The sequence below is a fragment of the Ochlerotatus camptorhynchus genome, unplaced genomic scaffold (genome assembly GCF_037179485.1).
Source record: "Ochlerotatus camptorhynchus isolate MF236.1 unplaced genomic scaffold, CSIRO-AGI_Acam_v1.1 ptg000054l, whole genome shotgun sequence".
Lineage (NCBI taxonomy): Eukaryota > Metazoa > Arthropoda > Insecta > Diptera > Culicidae > Ochlerotatus > Ochlerotatus camptorhynchus.
In genome coordinates this window covers 204,652-225,082 of record NW_027040544.1, presented here as the reverse complement: position 1 = coordinate 225,082, position 20,431 = coordinate 204,652, and the positions used below count along the sequence as shown (strand labels likewise).

General features: G+C 40.6%; 1 protein-coding gene across 3 annotated transcripts in view; it reads right to left on the bottom strand.

The window, feature by feature from the left end:
- Positions 1-5,580: 5,580 nt before the first annotated feature.
- The window catches only part of LOC135717261 (uncharacterized), a 30,314-nt gene continuing 15,463 nt past the window's right edge, over positions 5,581-20,431 (bottom strand). For all 3 annotated transcript variants that reach the window (XM_065239254.1, XM_065239253.1, XM_065239255.1), the window contains exons 2-8: positions 11,902-12,078; positions 8,298-11,833; positions 7,802-8,235; positions 6,844-7,742; positions 6,216-6,413; positions 6,011-6,154; positions 5,581-5,937 (exon numbers count right to left, since the gene is read on the bottom strand). In XM_065239254.1, coding sequence (XP_065095326.1) covers positions 5,758-5,937; positions 6,011-6,154; positions 6,216-6,413; positions 6,844-7,742; positions 7,802-8,235; positions 8,298-11,833; positions 11,902-11,976 — 5,466 coding nt within the window. In that variant the 5' untranslated portion in view covers positions 11,977-12,078 and the 3' untranslated portion in view covers positions 5,581-5,757. The remainder of the gene's footprint in view (positions 5,938-6,010; positions 6,155-6,215; positions 6,414-6,843; positions 7,743-7,801; positions 8,236-8,297; positions 11,834-11,901; positions 12,079-20,431) is intronic.

Genomic DNA, 20,431 nt, shown 5'->3' with positions numbered 1-20,431 from the left:
AGGCAGACTACCCAAGTAACCAAAAGTTCTGATAAAAGGCCATTTGTGGCTTAAGCAGCTTAGTTAGTGATGGTCTTTAGAATTCTAAGCAGCCTCATTTTTAAGTCGTTATAAGAACTTGAAAGTTCCGGTATCATAATTGAAGAGAATTCTAAGCAGCTTCTGGCGGAACTTGAACGGAACTTTTAGAAAATAAATTAAAAAAGGTTTTTGCCCTCTACACCAAATTCTATGTTTAGTTCGCACTTTTATGAAAGTTATTTCTAAAGGCAGGTATTTATGTGTATTGATTTATCAGCATTAGTAGTTTTTGAGCTGTTTGAAGAATTAAACCCAGTCCTTCTGCGTGAGAGCCCCAGCACGAACCGCTGCGTCATCTGAAATATATTAAAGCGAGCTGTTGTCCCGCCTACTGTTGGAGTTTTCAGTGCCAGCTGACTGACTTGCATACGAAACACAATACCTTGATGAATTTGAAATTGGTATTTGCCCGCATGGTATTCCAACACATTTGTGGCGCAGTGGTTAGCGTTAGTAGATCGCATGCCGAATACACGGGTTCGAATCCAGGAAATTACTTTTTAATTTTTTTTTATGTTTTAATAGAATGTTGATGCACTGCATAAATATAAGAATTATGATTTATTCGGACCACTGATCATTTAATATTTACGTACATTAAATTTAGTTACTAATAAAGACTTGTGCGGATTGCTTCATGTGGCTTGAAAGTTCTGTTGGAACTATATGTGAACTTTATGGAACTTGAAAGTTCTGTCGGAACTTTATTTGAACTTTATGGATCTTGAAGGTTCGGTCGAAACTTTATTTGAACTTTATGGAACTTGAAAGTTCTGTCGGAACTTTATTTGAACTTTATGGAACTTGAAAGTTCTGTTGGAACTTTATTTGAACTTTATGGAACTGGAAGGTTTGGTTGGAACTTTATTTGAACTTTATGAAACTTGAAAGTTCTGTCGGTACTTTATTTGAACTTTATGGAACTTCTGTCGGAACTTTATTTGAACTTTATGGAACTTGAAAGTTCTGTTGGAACTATATGTGAACTTTATGGATCTTGAAAGTTCGGTCGGAACTTTATTTGAACTTTATGGAACTTGATGGTTCGGTTGGAACTTTATTTGAACTTTATGGAACTTGAAAGTTCTGTTGGAACTATATGTGAACTTTATGGAACTTGAAAGTTCGGTTGGAACTTTATTTGAACTTTATGGAACTTGATGGTTCGGTTGGAACTTTATTTGAACTTTATGGAACTTGAAAGTTCTGTCGGAACTTTATTTGAACTTTATGGAACTTGAAGGTTCGGTCGGAACTTTATTTGAACTTTACGGAGCTTGAAAGTGATTTTAATCGTTGAATGCGGAACTTTTGGTTACTTGGGTATGGAGCTATCAAAAATAAATTGAACAGTATAGATTGGCAACTTGTAATCCGTAGTCATGATACAGAACATGCAGTTGATGTATTCTATCAGATTATTTATTCTATTCTAGAACAGACAGTGCCCATGAAGCAAAAGAAAAAAGCCAATGCAAAAACACCAATATGGTACAATAGACAGATAATAAATCTTAGAAACAGAAAGCAGAAAGCTCATAAAGCGTACAAGAGAAACAAAAATGATGAAAATTTTACCTATTATCTTACTATTTGTGACCAACTTAATTTAGAAATTGAAAATGCATATGAAGAGCACAATAGAAAGATTGAAGGTTCGGTCGGAACTTTATTTGAACTTTACGGAGCTTGAAAGTGATTTTAATCGTTGAATGCGGAACTTTTGGTTACTTGGGTATGGAGCTATCAAAAATAAATTGAACAGTATAGATTGGCAACTTGTAATCCGTAGTCATGATACAGAACATGCAGTTGATGTATTCTATCAGATTATTTATTCTATTCTAGAACAGACAGTGCCCATGAAGCAAAAGAAAAAAGCCAATGCAAAAACACCAATATGGTACAATAGACAGATAATAAATCTTAGAAACAGAAAGCAGAAAGCTCATAAAGCGTACAAGAGAAACAAAAATGATGAAAATTTTACCTATTATCTTACTATTTGTGACCAACTTAATTTAGAAATTGAAAATGCATATGAAGAGCACAATAGAAAGATTGAAACTAACATTAAGTCAGACCCAAAATCCTTTTTTAACTATGTTAAAGAAAGGCAAAAATCCAAGAGCTTTCCATCCAAAATGCAATTAGACAGTAAGTTGGGCAATACTCCTAGTCAGATTAGTAACTTATTTGCTGACTTCTTTCAGGACGTTTATACAATTCATGATGAGAATGAGCGAGATTATCAATATTTTTCGTATCTCCCCGAGCCAATGAAGAACATCGCAGTGGATAATTTAACTCTCAAGGAAATTATACGTGGTCTTGAAACCTTGGATGCTTCAAAAGGTGCTGGACCGGATGGTTTACCACCTATTTTTTTAAAGTCACTTTCGAAGGAGCTAGCAAAACCTTTGTTCTGGCTGTTTAATTTATCCTTGGAGTCGAGTGTACTTCCTCCGATTTGGAAGGAATCATTTTTAATTCCAATTTTTAAAAGTGGTAAAAAGTCTGATGTAAAAAATTACCGTGGAGTTGCTATATTATCAAGCATTCCTAAATTATTCGAATCCATCATTAATGACAATGTATTCTTACATATTAGGTCGGTAATTACTAGCAAACAGCACGGATTTGTTAAAGGACGATCTACAACTACCAACTTGATACATTTTGTGTCATACTGTTTAAACTCAATGGATAAAGGAAATTATGTAGAAACGCTATATACTGATTTCAGTAAAGCATTTGACAGAGTTGATATACCACTCTTGCTTTTTAAGCTATCCAAATTAGGCTTCAGTCCTAGGCTACTGAAATGGATCGAGTCGTACTTATCAAGGCGGACGCAAAAGGTAAGATTTGAAGGAAATCTGTCCACCATAGTTAATGTAACATCTGGTGTGCCACAAGGTTCACATCTTGGTCCATTACTGTTTATTTTATTTGTCAACGATATAGAACATATTTTTAAATTTCTTCATGTTTCTATATATGCTGATGACATGAAACTTTTCATGGAGATATCTAAAGCACCTGATCTTGAAATATTTCAACAAGAAATTGACGTTTTTTACACATGGTGTAAGAAAAATTTGTTAGAACTAAATATTAATAAATGCAATTCTATATCGTTCACAAGAAAGCAAGCTGTAATACACGACACAATTACTCTTGGCCAGAAAACAATCCAAAGATCCTATCAAGTCAGAGACTTAGGTGTTATCCTCGACTCCAAGTTAACTTTTGCTGATCACTACAATAACATTATCTACAAAGCAAGCAACATGCTCGGGTTCATTAAAAGATTTAGTTTGCACTTCAATGATCCCTACACAATCAAAACACTTTACGTAGCATATGTGAGGCCTCTTCTCGAATATTGTAGCATAGTTTGGGCTCCATATCATGATACACATGTAAACCGCATTGTATGCTAATTAATTTAGATGAGCTCAAAAAGCGAAGAGAGTTCGCAATGATTGCTTTTATAAACGATGTGATTTCGCAAAGAGTTAACAGTCCAGAGATTTTGGAAAATATCAATTTTTATGCTCCCACTCGCTCACTGCGGAATAGAAATTTGTTTAGCATCAACAATCAAAGAACAGACTATGCCAAAAACAGCCCATTGAATAGAATAATGTCTTGCTATAATACATACTGTGAATATATTGACATAACAATGAATAAAAGTACGCTTAAAAAAACTTTCTTCACGAGGTTAGCTAGGCATCAATAATAAAATATAAATGCTATGCAAGTAATTGAAGTAAAATTGTAACAATTAGCGTTTAAGTAAAACTGTAAAACGGTCTACACTGATTGACGACTAATAAATAAATAAATAAATAATGTAACGTTAGGTTCTGTTGTCATTGGATGTATTCTGATGTCAAATTTTACATCGTCAAGACGTTTGATTCTGATGTAACGTTTGAGGCTAATGTATTTTTATGTACTTGGACGTCACACTGAAGTCTGAATACATTAAAGGTACAGCAATACACGTTAAAATTTAATGTATTGAAGATGTCTGCTGATGTTTCCTACATTACAATTTCTATTCGGGCTAACTTCTATGGGGGTTTCAATCGTCGTATTTTCCCAATTAAAGTTGCAATTTTTGAAAATCTTCGATTCAAAACGGTTGTGGGTGGTGAGGTGGGTAGTCTATAACATAATAACTACACTTTCCGTGGGATATTACTCGTTATAATACATTTTTAAACCACTAAATGCGCGCGGTTGAATGTAACACAACGGCATGCAAAAGGTCGTACAATATTGATAGTTAACCCTTCGTCTGTGCCAGTGGTGCCAATAAAACTTACGTTGTCTGTGTCGTGACCGAGTTTCCAGCCCCGATCACGGCTACACGAAATAATAATGCAGCTCCCACGGCTGCGACTGCTTCCATTGTTGCGGCTGGTTCCACTGCTGCAGCTATTGTTGCTGCTGTTCCTTATCATCCAAAATGGATTCTTTTAATTTTTTCTACTAACACCACTATAAAGTAGGGAAGATTTCCCCTATCTGATGGTAGTGTTAGCATGCATGGGCGAACTACCAGTTACGTCAAATCGACGATGCTGATACGTCCATTCGAAAAAGTAATCGAGATATAGTGAAAGATCATTTTACGAAAAGTTAAAAAAAAGGTGATAAGTCTGCACGAGACTGCAGGTGATAAGACGTGAGACTTGAGCAATATTGGAGGAGGAGGCAACCTACTAAAATATTCAGGTAAAAACCCATGAAGCAAAACCGTTTGTTCTCATTACTAACCGCCATCATGGTATACTATTGTGCCCACAGGGCCCCGTAGTTTACCATTAGAAATTTATCTTCGGCGTGGTCAGACCCTGTAGTGTCCGTCGTTCTAATATACGGTGCGGTCAACCCCGAAGTAAGAGAGGAGAATGGAAGAGGTGTATCGAATGGGCAAGCCACAGTCCAAACCGAGGGACGAAGGACGGAAGTAGACGGAAGGAGAAAGTGAAAGTGTAGCGGTACGGCCCCCATCAACGAAGGAAGAAACTAGCGAAGGCTAAGGTAGAAGCGAGGGTAGAAGATAGCTGATAACAAAGTGGGTAAGTTAAGGGAAATAAAAGGTTCTTCTGTGAAACTGAATAAACTGTGTGTGCGAAAAGTATTTGAGTGTTTTCTTGGCCGCGATAGTCACACGCGTATGCCGACCCTGAGGCAGTGTAGAGAGGGGTCTCATTAGTGCTAAGCAGCGAGTGCCCCACCTGTTACAGATTTTAGAATTTCTCCATACGAATGAGTAAAAATGACTCACCCTGAGTTAGTTTCGTTTTCAATGCACTGATTAAAGGCTTTTGGCATTAGCAATGCTGATTAAAGGTTTCTTACTATTAGTATAGTGCTGCCATGGAGTGATCTTTCTGTTCATATTTCCTTATATAAATTCCTTTACAGACTACTGACATCCTTTTAAATAATGGCAATCTTTCTAAAGTTTTTATCATTTATTTCCGTCGAATACAATTCCAAACATTTAACGCATACTTGGGTATCATAAATACTTCAACCTTCACAATCTTCTCGGTACAATTCGATCAAATCATCATCTTTGGCATTAATGTTATCAATACAGCTATCTATCGATATAGTGTACGTCACAGAGATGTAGCACTCTGAAACGTTTCAATGGCAGTAGTTACAATCTGGATGGCACTTCTTCCCATCTACCCCGCAGCGACACCCACCGCTAATGTCTCCCTTCCCACCGGGACCCCATCGAGGACCTCGTGTCACCCAGCAGATTTCTGTTTTGCACATACTGCACTTTAGCCAGTCGCAGCCCCACTTTTTCATCATGACAACCTGCGGAAGGTGCAAACGAAATATAGGTTAGTGGTCCTCGTTGGGAGGATTTCAAACTGTCACATTTACGAACCTGGCACGTGGGACACATAAGTGCGTCGCCTTTGTCGACCATCTCTTGAAGCATGTCTCTGGTTCTTCTCGCTTCGATGTTCGTATCACAGTCGCTGTTCATTCGATCTTGATATTGCTTGCAGTCAAGCCCGTCGTGGATTGCCTTGAAGCGGAAAAAAAAAGTTTCTACCAAAATTCACATATTGATAGAATACCAAACTCACCCTGCACGTCAGGCAGTTTACAATCGTACACACAGGACATTTGAACTGGTTTACGTTGTCCTCGTAGATACACCAACCACGACAGTTGGGCGTTTTGCAGTGGAAGGTATTGTCTAGCTTACTCTCCGCTTGGCGTATCGATTTCGCTAGGTGGGCTTCATACATGTCTTTGGTTACAAGAGCCTTGATTTCTCGTTGCTTTTAAGGAAAAGGAAAAACATGTGATCTGTAAGACACCTTTTTCAGCGACCTGCCATACACGGCCAATGAGATTAAGTCAAATTTAAATTCAGTTTACTCATAATCGCAAAAAGTGCGGGAACTCAGCCATGAGTAAATTTGCCTCATGTTTTCCTGTGGAAAACCTAAAAAATCTGCCGGAAAATAAGGGAAATTGACGAAAATTTTACTCAGTCTAGGAGTAGTAGCAATAGACTGAGAGAATCGAATGTTTATTTTTCTCATAATCGAGAATTTTATCCTGGAAAAACCAGGAAAACCATAAGGCAAATTTACTCATCGCTGAGTTCCTGCACTTTTTGGGATGTATGAGTAAACTAAACTCCAATTTGGGTTGATCTCATTGGGCGTTCATCACTTCGCAAGGCATGTAGCCCAGCAGACTTACCAGAACTATACTCTCACAGCTGTATGTGGTATCCATGTACGGACACTTGATCTCCGCTTCATCGCTATAGTTAATCGTATTCACCAGACATTCCTTGCAGAACGTGTGCAAACAGTCGCGCAGTATTATTCCCTCGTACTGTTCGAAATGGCCGAAGCAAATGGGACAATCGAATGGATCAACGTTTGCGATCAAATCGGCTGAATCCAAATTAACCAATTCCATATAGTGATTCGTAATGTCACTACCGTCATCGGGCATGACTAATCCATTTCTTCCAAATTTAACCGGTTTATTAGGGTGCTCTTTCAGCAATACGGCACGCACTATGGGACTAGCGGTTGAGATTACTGGGCCATCGGCTTTCGGTATTCCCGAACTTCCGACGTTGTACGAATTAGGGTTAAAGTTGTCCACGCCACGGTATTTGTTTCGTGTAATATTTGGACTGGTAAATGCCGTCATGACTATGTTCTTCTGTTCTGGAACTTGAATGTGTCTCGTAGTTAGCAAATCGCTAGTGCTCGGCTTAACTGGATTCGTTTCAGTAGCTTTGGTTTCATCCAATAGAATATTGAAAATATCCGACGATTTGCGATTGTTCGACACTCGGTTGAGGTCGTTACGCGTTTCCTTGGGAGGGTTCCTCAATTGTACCGTTGGCTTTGAATTATTCAAACCATCTTCAATGAATCGCTTCAGTTCCTCGGGAATGAAGTCATCTTCCATTGATCGATAGCGTGCTGGTACCACGTAGGACGAAGGTCGCGCTTGCGAGCAAGCTCCACATCCAGGACGATTCGGTGGATTGATCAACGTACAAAGCGGACAAGCCCATCCCTCTTCGGTATCATTTTGTGGTCCCTTGTCTTCAGCAATGGTTGGAAGCGCTGTGGCACCTGTAACGAAAACAAACATTATAGGATGTTCTTTTAATTTTTGTTCATGTCGATCATACCTAGATTGCACTCATCATCAGCCTGAGGATCGTTTTGAGTATCGGAACATTCACCGTCCGAATCGGAAACTGTAAGCATCTTCGCTTCCGCATGACTGAACTGAGGCTGTACGGTCATCACCGACGGTGCAGTCTTCTGTTCCACCTTCACCCTATTTATTGGAGTTTGCACTGCACCTTCCGACATGGGTCGTGGCACTAAACTGACAAGGAACAGCTGCAGCATCTGATCACCATCTTGAATTCCGTACTCAGACATTGTCCTGTGTTCCTCGCACAGCTGTCGATCGTTGTAAATCCAACGCTGAACCTGAGCAGGTATTCCAAAGTTTCTGCTGGTCTTCTCTTTCAACTGCGCCAGGGTAGTGTACGTGGACACATTGATCTTCAGCGGTCCTTTCCGGGTTGTTCTATCGTTGATGTAAATGGAAATGCTATGGTGAAAATATCTAGCTTTAAAAATCAAATTCGCTATGAAATTTATAGGAAAACCTACACAATCTCGGTCAAACTCCCCGTAGAACCGGTATCCGATCCAGCTGGGCTTTGCCGTGTTACGGAAAGAGAAACCTTCATCTTGGCCAGATCCACAGCCAGCTTGGCAGCTCGGTCGTGAGCTCCGTCCCCGATGGCGATTTCCAAACTCCGCAGAAGCTTATTAATCGCCAAAGTGTTGGATCTGTTCATTGGTGTACTCGCGTATTTCAGAGTATTTTTGAAGTTTTCCACACCTTGAGCCGAGCGCAGCTGTTTGGATATTTGACGAACCTTCTCGTTCTGCTGATCGGAGAACTGATTCTGCAGCGGAACAGTGGTACGCTGCGTGTTGCTAGCCTTAAACTGCTGCTCATCCATTGCTTCGTAGCGCACCTTTTGAACGTCATTGGTCAGCACTAACTGAGGTTCACTCAGCTCAGTTACCGTTTCAGGAATTACTGAGGAGACAACGTCTCTTGGTAAGGGCCTAATCTCTTGGTTGATAATTTTCGCTTCGTCCAGCGTGATTGGTTTGACTTCTTCAGGTTTCCGAAGGAACGTTTTCTTGATTGCTCCCAATTTGTATGGTTCCGCGACGACTGGTGGATGTTCTTCCACAGGTGGAGCCCTCCTAGCCATGGTGGGACTAGCTTTACGCATTGGCTTGGGGCTTTTTGTACTGACAGGAATTGCGGATACGAAACCATTCCTTCGTTGCACTAAAGGTGATTCCCGCTTGGAAGGGCCACTACTGGTGGGTGGTTTCTGCAAAACTGGATATTTATCGGCCAATGCCTTGGCGTTCATTGCCCGTATCATCTCTCGTAAACGTTCCTTTTCCTTCTCCAACGCTTCGTCGTCCATTTCTGGAACCTTCGTGTGTGTCTCGGCTGCCGATAGATTGACTGGACTTGTAGGTCTATCATTTTCCAGATTTGTACTAAACCTGGCTATCCTGGCATTTCGAACTTCGTCCAAGTTGATGGCTTCCTTGCTCGAACCAAGCTGGTCAGTTCTAGCTTCTGGAAATGCCAGCGGAGCGATCAAAACTGGTGTAGTAGTAACAATCACTGCGTTTTCCTTTAGCTTTTCATCGTCAAATTTATTGGAAGCATTGTATCCCTCAGGGACTGCGTTAAAGTTCCGGAATCCATTAGATTTATCAGGAGATTTGCCGTTCATCAGACTTTTGACGCCCATCTTCGGTGAAGCAAGCATCTTGGCTTGTCCGAAAGACTTCTTAGGAGCCTCCGGTGTTCCTAGGGATCCATTGCCCATTGTCGGGTTCGTTTTGGGCATAAAGTACTTCAAAACACGTTCAGTCTTTTTGTCCCAATCATCTGTACCGGTTGCTTGTGAGTCAAGCTCCGGTTGATTTTTAGGCTCCGGGATAGGTTTCTTCAGAGGATGATTCGGTCTTAGCGGTGGTTCTTCCAAGATGCTCAGTTTTTCGTATGGTTTAATACGCTCGCAAGCTTCACAGATGATTCGCCAGTTGGGGTTCTCAAGGGTGCAATAAGGACAGGACCACAATCCAAGAAGGTTCTTGTCACTTGCTGTTTTGGCGATACCTTGAGGAGGTGTGGCTTCCCTATCGAGTACAATGATTGGCATTGGTGGTGTGGGCGCTACTTCTTTTCGTTCCACTCCGAAGTAGTCCTTCTTAGGAACGAATGAAGTGTTTACCGTCACTTTACTAATGTTCGTTGAATTCGCCTCAAATTTAGAAATCAACTCCTTCGTTGACTTGGGTTTTCTTTCCGGACTGCCCTGCGGTGTTGGTTCGACTTTCTTCATAAACGACTGACTACGTTTCACGAGCTGTTCAGGAGCGGAAAAGTACAGCTCATTGCCACTTTGCTGTTCGCCGCACATCTTGGCAGCATTTTCCTTGTGGATAATTTCGGCAGCTTCCCGATCCAGTTCGCTAATGCTTGGAATCCCTATTCCAGATTTCCGTTTCTCACTGTCTCTTTCGCGGCGTTTGGTGTCATCAGACTTTTCCGCTATCTTGGCAAAAAGATTAAACCTTTGTCCGCCGGTAGTGGCACCATGGTCTACAAGCGAGTTTCGGCAGTAGCCGACTTCGGGAAGATCTTCTTTTTCCTTGGGCTTGGTTTTGCGCTTATCGATAGTCTTCAGAATGATATCCTTCTTGAAAGGTAGGGTGCTTTCCTGATGTTTCGTGCCTGATATCGGTCGCTTGTACCACGGTCGTGGTGATATCGGAGATGTGGGAACGTTCGGTTTAGTCGTGCTGTTGATAGCTTCGGAGTATAGATAATCGTGGATTGGTGATCGTGTTCCGTTAGTATTGATGAAGTTCTCTTCCAGTTTCATCACGTCGTTGTTGGTTAGCATAAATGTAGGGGGTGGATTATTCGTCGGAGTTGGAGGATCACTATCTGGGGGCGCTTGCACTTTGCGAATGTTGTCGATCAGTTGTTGTTTCTGCTCTTCGGTTAAACCTCCAGGGGTTCTTTCTTCCGATATGCCCGGCAGTGGAGTAATTCTCATTGGCATGATCGGTTCTGGCGTTCGGGGTAAAGGAGTTCCCTCGATGATGGCTTTGATTTCTTTGTCCTCAAGAAGGCTCGTGTAAGACGTGGCTTCGTTCAGAGTTGGAGATGTTGGTGACACTGGAGGCGGTGGCGCAGGCCTTTTCTTTCGAGATAGCGTAGATCCCGGAGACAAAGTACTGTAGCCTGAATGGGTGAGCGTTCCGATGTTCGGTCTGTTCGTTAGGGTATTCGTATTAGCGTTAAGTTTCAATGGAGGTGGAGGTGGTGCACGCCGTTTACCTTTGACGTGCAAGTAAGCACCGGCTCGTTTATCTTTGGAGCTATCACTTACGGTTCTGCGATGTTTCTTTACAGTGATATCTTTGGTTTCTTCGTTTTCTCCAGCACATGAGCTATCTAGCACACCCTTGGGAGCATTCGGCAAACTGAGATCTACGTAACCCGACTTTTGATTATCCCTCGTAAGCGTAGCGTCTTTTTCGGAAGCCGAAGGACGAAGATGTGCAAATAAATTGTATTTCTTACGCAGCGTTAGCTCATACTTCTTGTCCAACTCTCGTGTACGATCCCGGTCCTGAATGCGTCGCTTATAACTATCAGTATATGGACCAGGATTAATGACGCGCTCCGTTCGTTTACTGACTGCTTCGTAGCAGTTCGGTGGCACAAATGCGAACCCGGTAGTGGCCGTGCTTAAGATACTATCACAGCTTGAACTTTTCGATAAGTTATTGCAGTCTATCACTGGACTAGGACTCGGCGAAGAGCTATGCGTTCCATTGCTCTGGCTTTGGCTCACTTCATCCGAAGAGCACTCGCTCGGAGTAGCACTCGGAGTAGGCTGCGCTCTGGTCACAGCACTACCCGTAGCATGCTGAGGTTCTCCAGTTGAAAAGTTTCGCTGTAGATGGGCAACATTGACCACCTCCGGCAGTTCAAGATCCGGGTCTTTGTCCTTTCTGAACCAACGAAAAAACGACTGCAGTCCACCAGTTCCTCCTGTTGATGAGCGGGAGTCAGGCACATGTTTGCTCTGGATAAACGTAACAAATTTATTTTAAAATTGCCAATTAAAACCATTTAATACGATCATATTCCTACCTGGCCAACTTTCTTCCTATTGGCAAGCTTCTTCCTTTCGTTACTCAACGCTTTATCCCCATCGGATTGGTTCATATTACGCGTGGGCGCCGGCCGGTAGTGAAACGTTGAGTAGCATTATTCTACTGTGCGCCGATTGATTTATTAATAGGTGTTGTGTTCAAATTGCGTGAACCCCTAGAAAACGAAAGAGAATAATTCCCTATAAAATCGAACAGAAACTATTTCATTCAGTAGCAATAATTCAACTAAGGAGCAAAATCCTCTCGCTCTCCTTATTCACTCAGAACGGACCGAAAAGTACCTCCGAGTAAAAACGCAAGAATCCGAACGATGTGCGTGCAGTTTGAATGTCTTATGGGTTGGAAAAAAGCCGCACTTCTAATAATAATGCAGTTGCAACACAGTACCAAGGCGCGACAGTTATAAATAACCCCCGTGTTGCTCGAGAAAAACAACAACGAAATTGAAGCGTAAACGAAAAATGCCATCAAGAAAAAAAATATATGTGAATGTTCATGAAAACTCGTTGGGAAAATAGACGGAACAGAAAACCAAACAAATTTATTATTATACATATTTGTCTCGTTGCACGTCCGGTTTGCTGTGTTTTGCTTTGTGTGGTTTGCGAGCACAAGATCCTGATCCTGATCCTGATGGGTGTCTTAGCTTGGGATGCACTGTGCCGTTTAGATGGAGGTATGAGCACTTGGATGCGCTTCATGTGTTTTGTTACATTGCGAATAGCCTGTTGTTTATTATTTTATTTGATAAGGCTCAACCGAATTACCTTTACAGGGCCGAGGATTCTTGTTCACTATACAATACATCTTAAAATTATAGTGAAAAGGTACAACACAATAAACACTTTATCTTCCGCTATCCAAAAAGCCTCCTCCATCAGAACTGGAGCCGCTTCCAGTGGTTTCATTGTATGGCAGTATCGCCAACGGGGGTCAAAGCGCTTCCATTCTAGCAATGGACGCAAAACGTGGTCAGCACTCACACACTCATCACTAAACGGTTGCTTTCCAAAGTCGACGACCTATCGACCGAAAGAACTGCTGATGAAGAACAATGAGGATGACCACACAATAATTGCTGCCGAGAAAACAGAAGATCGCGTGGCACACATAGAGAGTGGCCTGCTTTTGTCGACAGTCGAGTGAACACTGACATTACGAATAGCCAATAGCCATGTTTCTTCTTTATTTGAACGAACCAAACAGACTACTCACCGTCTTGAACCACCTATCTTATCAGAACTACTGTGTTATGGAGAATACAAAAATCCCCTAGCATTCTAACGGACTACTAGTATTCTCAAAGAGACTACAGAAAAGGGTTTAAGGGGCTCTTTAAAGCTATATATAGGTTCTTTTGAAGCTTGGGTTTACCGGAGACATCATATCAAGAAGACTGTCAACTTTATCAGAATCCAAGCGACAGATACAATAGCGCTGCGCTTGATTGAAGGTGGAAGCAACGCATAGAAAAATGAGCAAATACACAAACCTTTCTTCTGAGGATGTAATCTTTGCTATCAAACGCGTTCGAAGCATTGAGCATCATTGAGCTGCAGATGACACGATTGTACCTGTCTCATAGCGTTCGTATGGGAAAATGGAAAAGTTGCCAGTCTTCTTGATTTGTTGTCTTCGGTTTAACCTAATCCCGACCAACCATTTCGTTAAATTTCTTTAATTTTCAATACATAGATCTTCAAAGACATTCATATGAAAAATCGATAGCGATCGTCACCATTTAATGAATAAATGTAAAGATACTAAAAACCTGATCGTGAATCATTTATAAGCATCTTTATCAAAATGTTGCTACTAATCGTTAAATACCTATGTAAAAAATATCGATTCGTGTTGCCAGATCAAAATATTGATTTATCTGGTCAGATCAAAATAACAATACTGATATATTTGGGATTTTTTTTTTATCTGCACAATTGCTAGGTTTTGATCCCGTGCCATCTAAGGTTTACTGATTTCTTTGTTGGTAGCTAATCCTCGGGTCTACAGCTGCTGTTGATGAGCTTCTTAACGACTGGCAATCACACTCTATTATATGGTGTTTTGAAATTTATGCACATCTTTTCAAGCATGAATTCAAAATTTATTTGTCATATCCATAACCAAAGTATCAAGTTCCCTCATTTGGTTCAAAATGCCGAGAATTCAACCACGCTTGCTATTGCTGATTCTTAAGAAATGGCCGAGAGCGTATCAACGTAAACTTAAATAACTATAATGGCAAACATTTGTATCATCGTGGCCATTGATCATTAATTAATCTTTATTCATTAGTCTTCTCATTAATTTTCCGGCTGATCATGCTTCTCTCGATGAAGAACCAAATTTGTCGATATCTAATATAAACATTGCTATCTGTCATCTAGTGTGTATCAAACTCTCTTTACCCAGCGATGCAAATCGATAACAAGGAGATTATAAATGTGCATCGATGGCAATCTTTATTGTTCTTTGCCAAAGTTCAACGTTACGATGGTATCAGTATTCAAATATTTTTAGATGAATATTTATAAAGAAAACTATAGTCCTTGTGACACATCGAAATTAGACGAGATTTAGTATGGCATCTTTATAGATTACTATCATGCGACCGATAAAAAATTATCTTAAATGTAAGTATCGATCAATAAAGGTTTTTAAATATATTCATCGAAATTAAAGAAATAACGGCGCTGGTGGTGTAGTGGTAAGCGTGATTACCTCTCACCCCAGCAGGCCTGGGTTCAATCCCAGTCGGCGCCGCCGGGATGTTCTGAGGCATAACATCTCTGATCACGCCTTCCTTCGGATGGGAAGTAAAGCCATTGGTCCCCGGTTCATGAGTTGATGGGTCGATAGGTAGGGTCCAGGTGTGGGAACTGCCTTCCTGGCACGTCGGTAGCATTGGTGCTCAGCACGGAAAACAAGATCGACGGAAAAAACAAACCAAAGTAGAAATTAAAGAAACTTGAAAGTAAAGAATTACCGACATTAATCTTTATTTTTGTATAAAGAACTTTGAAGAAGTTTCACGAATGGTTGGTCGGGATCACGTTTCTTACGATACAGCTCATTAACTTAGGAAGCACCAAGTGAGTGGATTGATGCATCACGTAATTCTTGTTTTGAAAACTAATGCTGAAAATAATCAGGGACTTTCAGCATGCCTTGTGACGTCAGGTGACTCGCTATCGCCAGTTCATGATCGTATTCCGAGAATCACTTCCTGTGACGTGAGAGACTCCAGTCGCTCTGCACGTCGACTATCAGAATACCAAATAAGATTTACACGTCTCAATAATCAGTAATATGCCACGGGTGTACTTTCACGGGGTGGTTAGAGTGATAGACTCGATAATTAGGGTGCTTCAAAATACCGATTTTGCTCTACCAAGCCTAATCGATTCTAAATCAGGTCTTGACCATTCACCCAAAATTTGAGCTCATTTGATTGTGATCTCATACTGCACTGGCTTTTTGAAGTTTATATGGGAGTTCTCCTCGTCTTAGCCTTTCGCCATAATGATTTATGGGTAAACTTGCTATCTGTACCTCTGCTAGAACTTTGCTGAAGACCACTTTTTAATTGAACGTCAGAATAATTGGTTATTACTTAGTTAGGACGATGATGTTCTTCTGAAATGCTCAGCAGTCAACATTAGTGCACTTGGCGGGAATAATAACTAGGGCACAAAAATCCAGGCTAAAGGGTGTTACGATCAATATTTGGTCGATTTAAACTTGAGGCATTTCTTTTAATCGAGCATTTAAAAAAACAGATCACCCCTAATTTTGTAGGTGCGTGCGTGCAGAATGATACCTATATTTTGATTTTGACATTTGCTCTTCAGTTATCAAAATAGCGTCAAAGCAAGAGGAGCAACACATCAAAAATATGCAGTCGAAACGTGAAAATCCGATCTACTCGCACGCCGAGTTAGCGTAATTGTAATAAAAGTGTTCGGGGAACGTTTGTCGACAGCCTGGATCGGGAAGAAATCGAAAGCCGGAAGCCACAGTGACAACAAAAAGAGTGGCCAGCAGTTTCAAGCGGAACCCCAACCTCTCCGTCAGAGATGTCACAAGCAAGCTGGGAGTGTCGTCGACAACCGTGCATCAAGTTGAAAAACGAGCCGGACTGTCGACTATAAGAAGGTAGTGACTTAAAATCACAACGATAAACAAAACAAGACAGCCAAAACACGATCCCGAAAGCTGTACACGACGATGCTGACGAACTTCGATTGCTTGGTAATGGACGACGAAACCTACGTCAAGGCAGACTTCAAACAGCTTCTTGGGTAGGAGTTTTATACGGCAACTGGAAGGGGAAAGGTGGCAGATAGTTCCCAGCAGGGTTGCTTCCACTCACTTGCTATAAAAAAATGATTTTTGGAATTTTAAAAACAATAAATTTTATAAAGATATTTTGTACTTGTTAGATACAAGAAGAGGATGAAAGGCAAGAGTTTGACACTTAAAACCTGTCAAGTTCACTTTCAGACTATCAGAAAACTACTTCTCAGAGATGAACCAGCCGCCGGCTGAAAGTCTCTTTAATAAAGAAAGATAAAAGATAAAGAAAACTACTATAGAAATTCTTCGCCAACAGTGCAGTACGAAAGCGCATCCAAATGAACTCAAATTTTTGGAGAATATTCAGAACCTGTACATTAGACTCACAGACAAACAGACGTAACTCTTCATTGTGTATCTTCGTTCATGCATTTAACGGTTGATTTGAATATTATCAGTTCCGCGAACTACTCGTCGCAGCGCTGGCATCGGATCACTTTGACGTTTCTATATAGTCTATAGAATTTTTATGCAATATTGTTTACGAGTTAGCGAGCAAGCTTGTTTTCCGCGAGAAGCCAGAGAGATGTCGTTACTGAGGTTATATGTTTTGAGATACTATGTTTTCAAGAACAAGTTTTTCAAAGAGTTAAGTCTGTTTGTTTGTGTTAGACTGATGCAAAATTTGAAATTTTCGCTCCACAGTGTTCAAACGGTTTCAAATCGGGTCCTGATTAGCCTCCGAAAGTTTAAACTCATTTGATAAGAAACTAACATGGTACAAACCATTTGAAGTTTATATGGAAATTACTATGAGAAAACAAACATTTTTGTTCATTGTTTTATAGCCTTTTTACATATTGTACTGTTAACAAATTCTATTGCTATTCTTATGGGAATTTTTATCAGCTATAACTTTGCCGAAAATCGTTTTTCAGCCAAACGTCAAATTAAATAGTTATTAATTGTTTAATAGATTGATAATCTAATGGCAAGATTAAGCAACTGTATTGTGAGCAACACTGTATTCTGCAGTGTGACATAGTAGCCATGATTTTTTTTCCTCTATTCTATGGTATTTGAAGCATTCTAGAATCCATAAATCACCGTCTATTGTTCTAAAATAACATCTAACATCGATTTCAGGCCTCTACTTTATCATCCCCATCAGGGTTGAAAATCGGTGACCATCGTAGATACGTAATTTTTACAGAAACCTAGCACCTCTAATCCTGATCTTATTTATCTTCCATAGTAAGCAAGACCGTCAGTTTTTCTGAAAACAACAATTAGATCGTATGATACAGCTTATCAAAAGCTTCACATTGCGTCGCGAACTGAATGAATACTAAGTTAATGTTCTCACCATCTAAAAGAATATGGCCACCTAAACAACTTTCACAAACAATCAAACTTCCTAGAAGCTAAATGGGTAGGATCTTGAAATATACCACATCACTGAAGATTGCATGCACACTAGCGCTACATAGTGAGGGAATTCAAAATGTATCTATCTACCATCCGGAAAGCCTTGGTCAAAAGGTCCTACGTTAGTTGATTTTCTTAATCAATGTCCTCTTTCGTTCATAACTCGGCTTACAAACGCCTCCTGTTTGTCATTTTAGTTGCTAGATTAAAGCTTCTTCCATTGAACGATGTATCGAAAATAACCGGAAATGTGTTTAAAACGCCTTGGTGATCCTAAAAGAAAAAAGAATTAAGTTTTTAACAGTCACCAAGGTCCACGAGGAAGAAGCAGATTGCACCATTTCAATCAACAGATGACCTCGTTTGCAATACTGATCGGTCATACATCTATTTTAAGCCTAAATAGTTCACCTGCTTGAAAGTAAACACATCTCAGAATCGGTACAGCAAAACTCAGCCAATTTGTAGTGCAAACGTAGTGGACGGCCATCATCGCTCCAGCCGGTAGCAGCAACGCACTTGCAAATCGAGCACAACTCACTCATCGTGTGCATTTCTCTAACGACGACGACGACGACGGCCGGCGTGTCGTGATCGGAGATCGTGATTGTGATCATTTCCAACCGGCAAATATTTGCGATTACGGATGCAATACTAAAACACAAGTGGGTGCATACTGCCGGCGACCAGCAACCGTTGCAGCGCGGTGCAGTGGCAGCAACTAGGTATACCGCATTTATTACGCAATCGAAGAATTTTAAGCCCATTGAAATGTTCAGTTTTTGTAGAGCTGCTTACTGAAACTATCGGAACAAATGCAAACAAAGCAAATGGCAAATCGATTGATGCGAAATTCCCAACGATCGTCCGCATGATGTAGGTACACCAGTTTCTTCTGGAATCATTAAACACATTTCCGATTGAGCGATTACCCCCACAATAGATACATGCTACCGAAACGACAAGCGCACCCGTTGTTGACACATGTTAGCCTTTATTTCCCTTGAATGAACCACCCACTCAGTTTTCGGTGTGGCATATTCGAGAGTGCAGCCATTTATTTATTATATCGTGTATTGTGCGCCAAGGAAGACAATCTTAACTGCAACAGATTTGTTGGTGGTGCACCTCTTTTCCGGATCGGAGTGGGTGGGACAATTATATCCCGCTGAGTGGTGGGTGTAGGTAATTAAATTGTACATTAAATGATCTCGTTGATGATGGAGGGTGAGGAGCGGAGAGACGGATGCAGTGTGGGTAAAATAGCTCGAGCGAATAGATTGATAATGAAAACACAGAGTTGCCTTCCGATGTATGGGGATGGGTATGACCGAGGTCAAGTGGTAGGTAATTTCTTCGATTATGTGGTTTCTGATTGAACGGGATATGTTTAAAAAATAAAATAAAAATCAGTGTATTCAATGAATTAGATTTAAGACAGGGTTTTCAACGCCCATGGTAAACCATGAAAATGACGCCCCTTTCCGTTGATTAAAGTGTCAATGGAATGAATTAGGTAGAAAAGTTGCTGAGTAGAAACTCGTTGAATTCACCTTCTTGGATATTACGAGGATGGTGACGTGTGGTCATTGATCGAGTAAAGTGGAGACAACTTCTTTGGACAGCAGAGAACATCAAGGCTTTAGCCTGATTGATATGGTATGTAGAATCATCAAAATAAACCTTAACACATCTAAAGCATAGCACAGTCCAGCATATGCGACAATAGAAATCGTGAGTGACTTTTCCAAACACAACGAAATTAGCCACGTGGAAAGCCTGCATGTTGGATCACAATCACGGTTTCCATTTTTTTTTTCAGAAAGCATCAAGTTTCAAGGCTGGCGACGTGTGGCCATTCAGACTCTCACGAGGCAGCAGATGGCAGTTCATATTCATATGAAAATGACTCATTGAACCTGACTGTTTTGCGCACTGATTATGATTCACCTATCACACGTACCAACCGAACAATAGACCACACAACAACCGCGGTTATCACACCTGGTAAGAAACGGAATTAAAGAACAATGATAATAAATTTATAAGAATGTGTTTCAACTGAAACAAACTCATCGAAAATGATGCTTGGCTTCTGAGTCTAAGTAATTTTTACTTATATTTCAGTCAATTGTGTTGCCGGACAAATATCTAAAAAAAAAAATGCCATGAGGAAAACAAACCTGGCTTCAGCTTTCTCGCGCAATACGAGAAAAGGGCCTATAATCAACAATCAATACGAAACTAACGATTTTAAATTGGCTCACTACTTGACTAGCCTATTGGTCCCAAGCAAACGATTAACGTACCCCATTCTAGTCGAAATTCTAGTACTACGCAGTGTTTGTTTTGATTCGCTATGAAAGTTTGACAGGTAAAATGAGGGGTTATTGGTTTTAACTATGTTTCGAGGGGTGAATCGATTAGCTTGGGACCGAAGAGAGTACACGGCGAATGAGAACGACTCAAATTTGAGTTTAGTTCACTCATAATCGCCAAAAGTGCAGGAACTCAGCGATGAGTAAAATTTGTCTCATAGTTTCCTGTGGAAAACCTAAAAAATCTGCCAAAAAATGAGGAAATTGACGAAAATTTTATTCAGTCTCGGAGTAGTACAAATATACTGAGTGAATCCAATCTTTACTTTTCTAAAATTCGGGAATTTTTCCCTGGAAAATCCTGGAAAAACCTGGGAAAACATGAGGCAAATTAACTCATCGCTGAGTTCCTGCACTTTTGGCGATTTTGAGTGAACTAAACTCAAATTTGAGTCGTTCTCATTC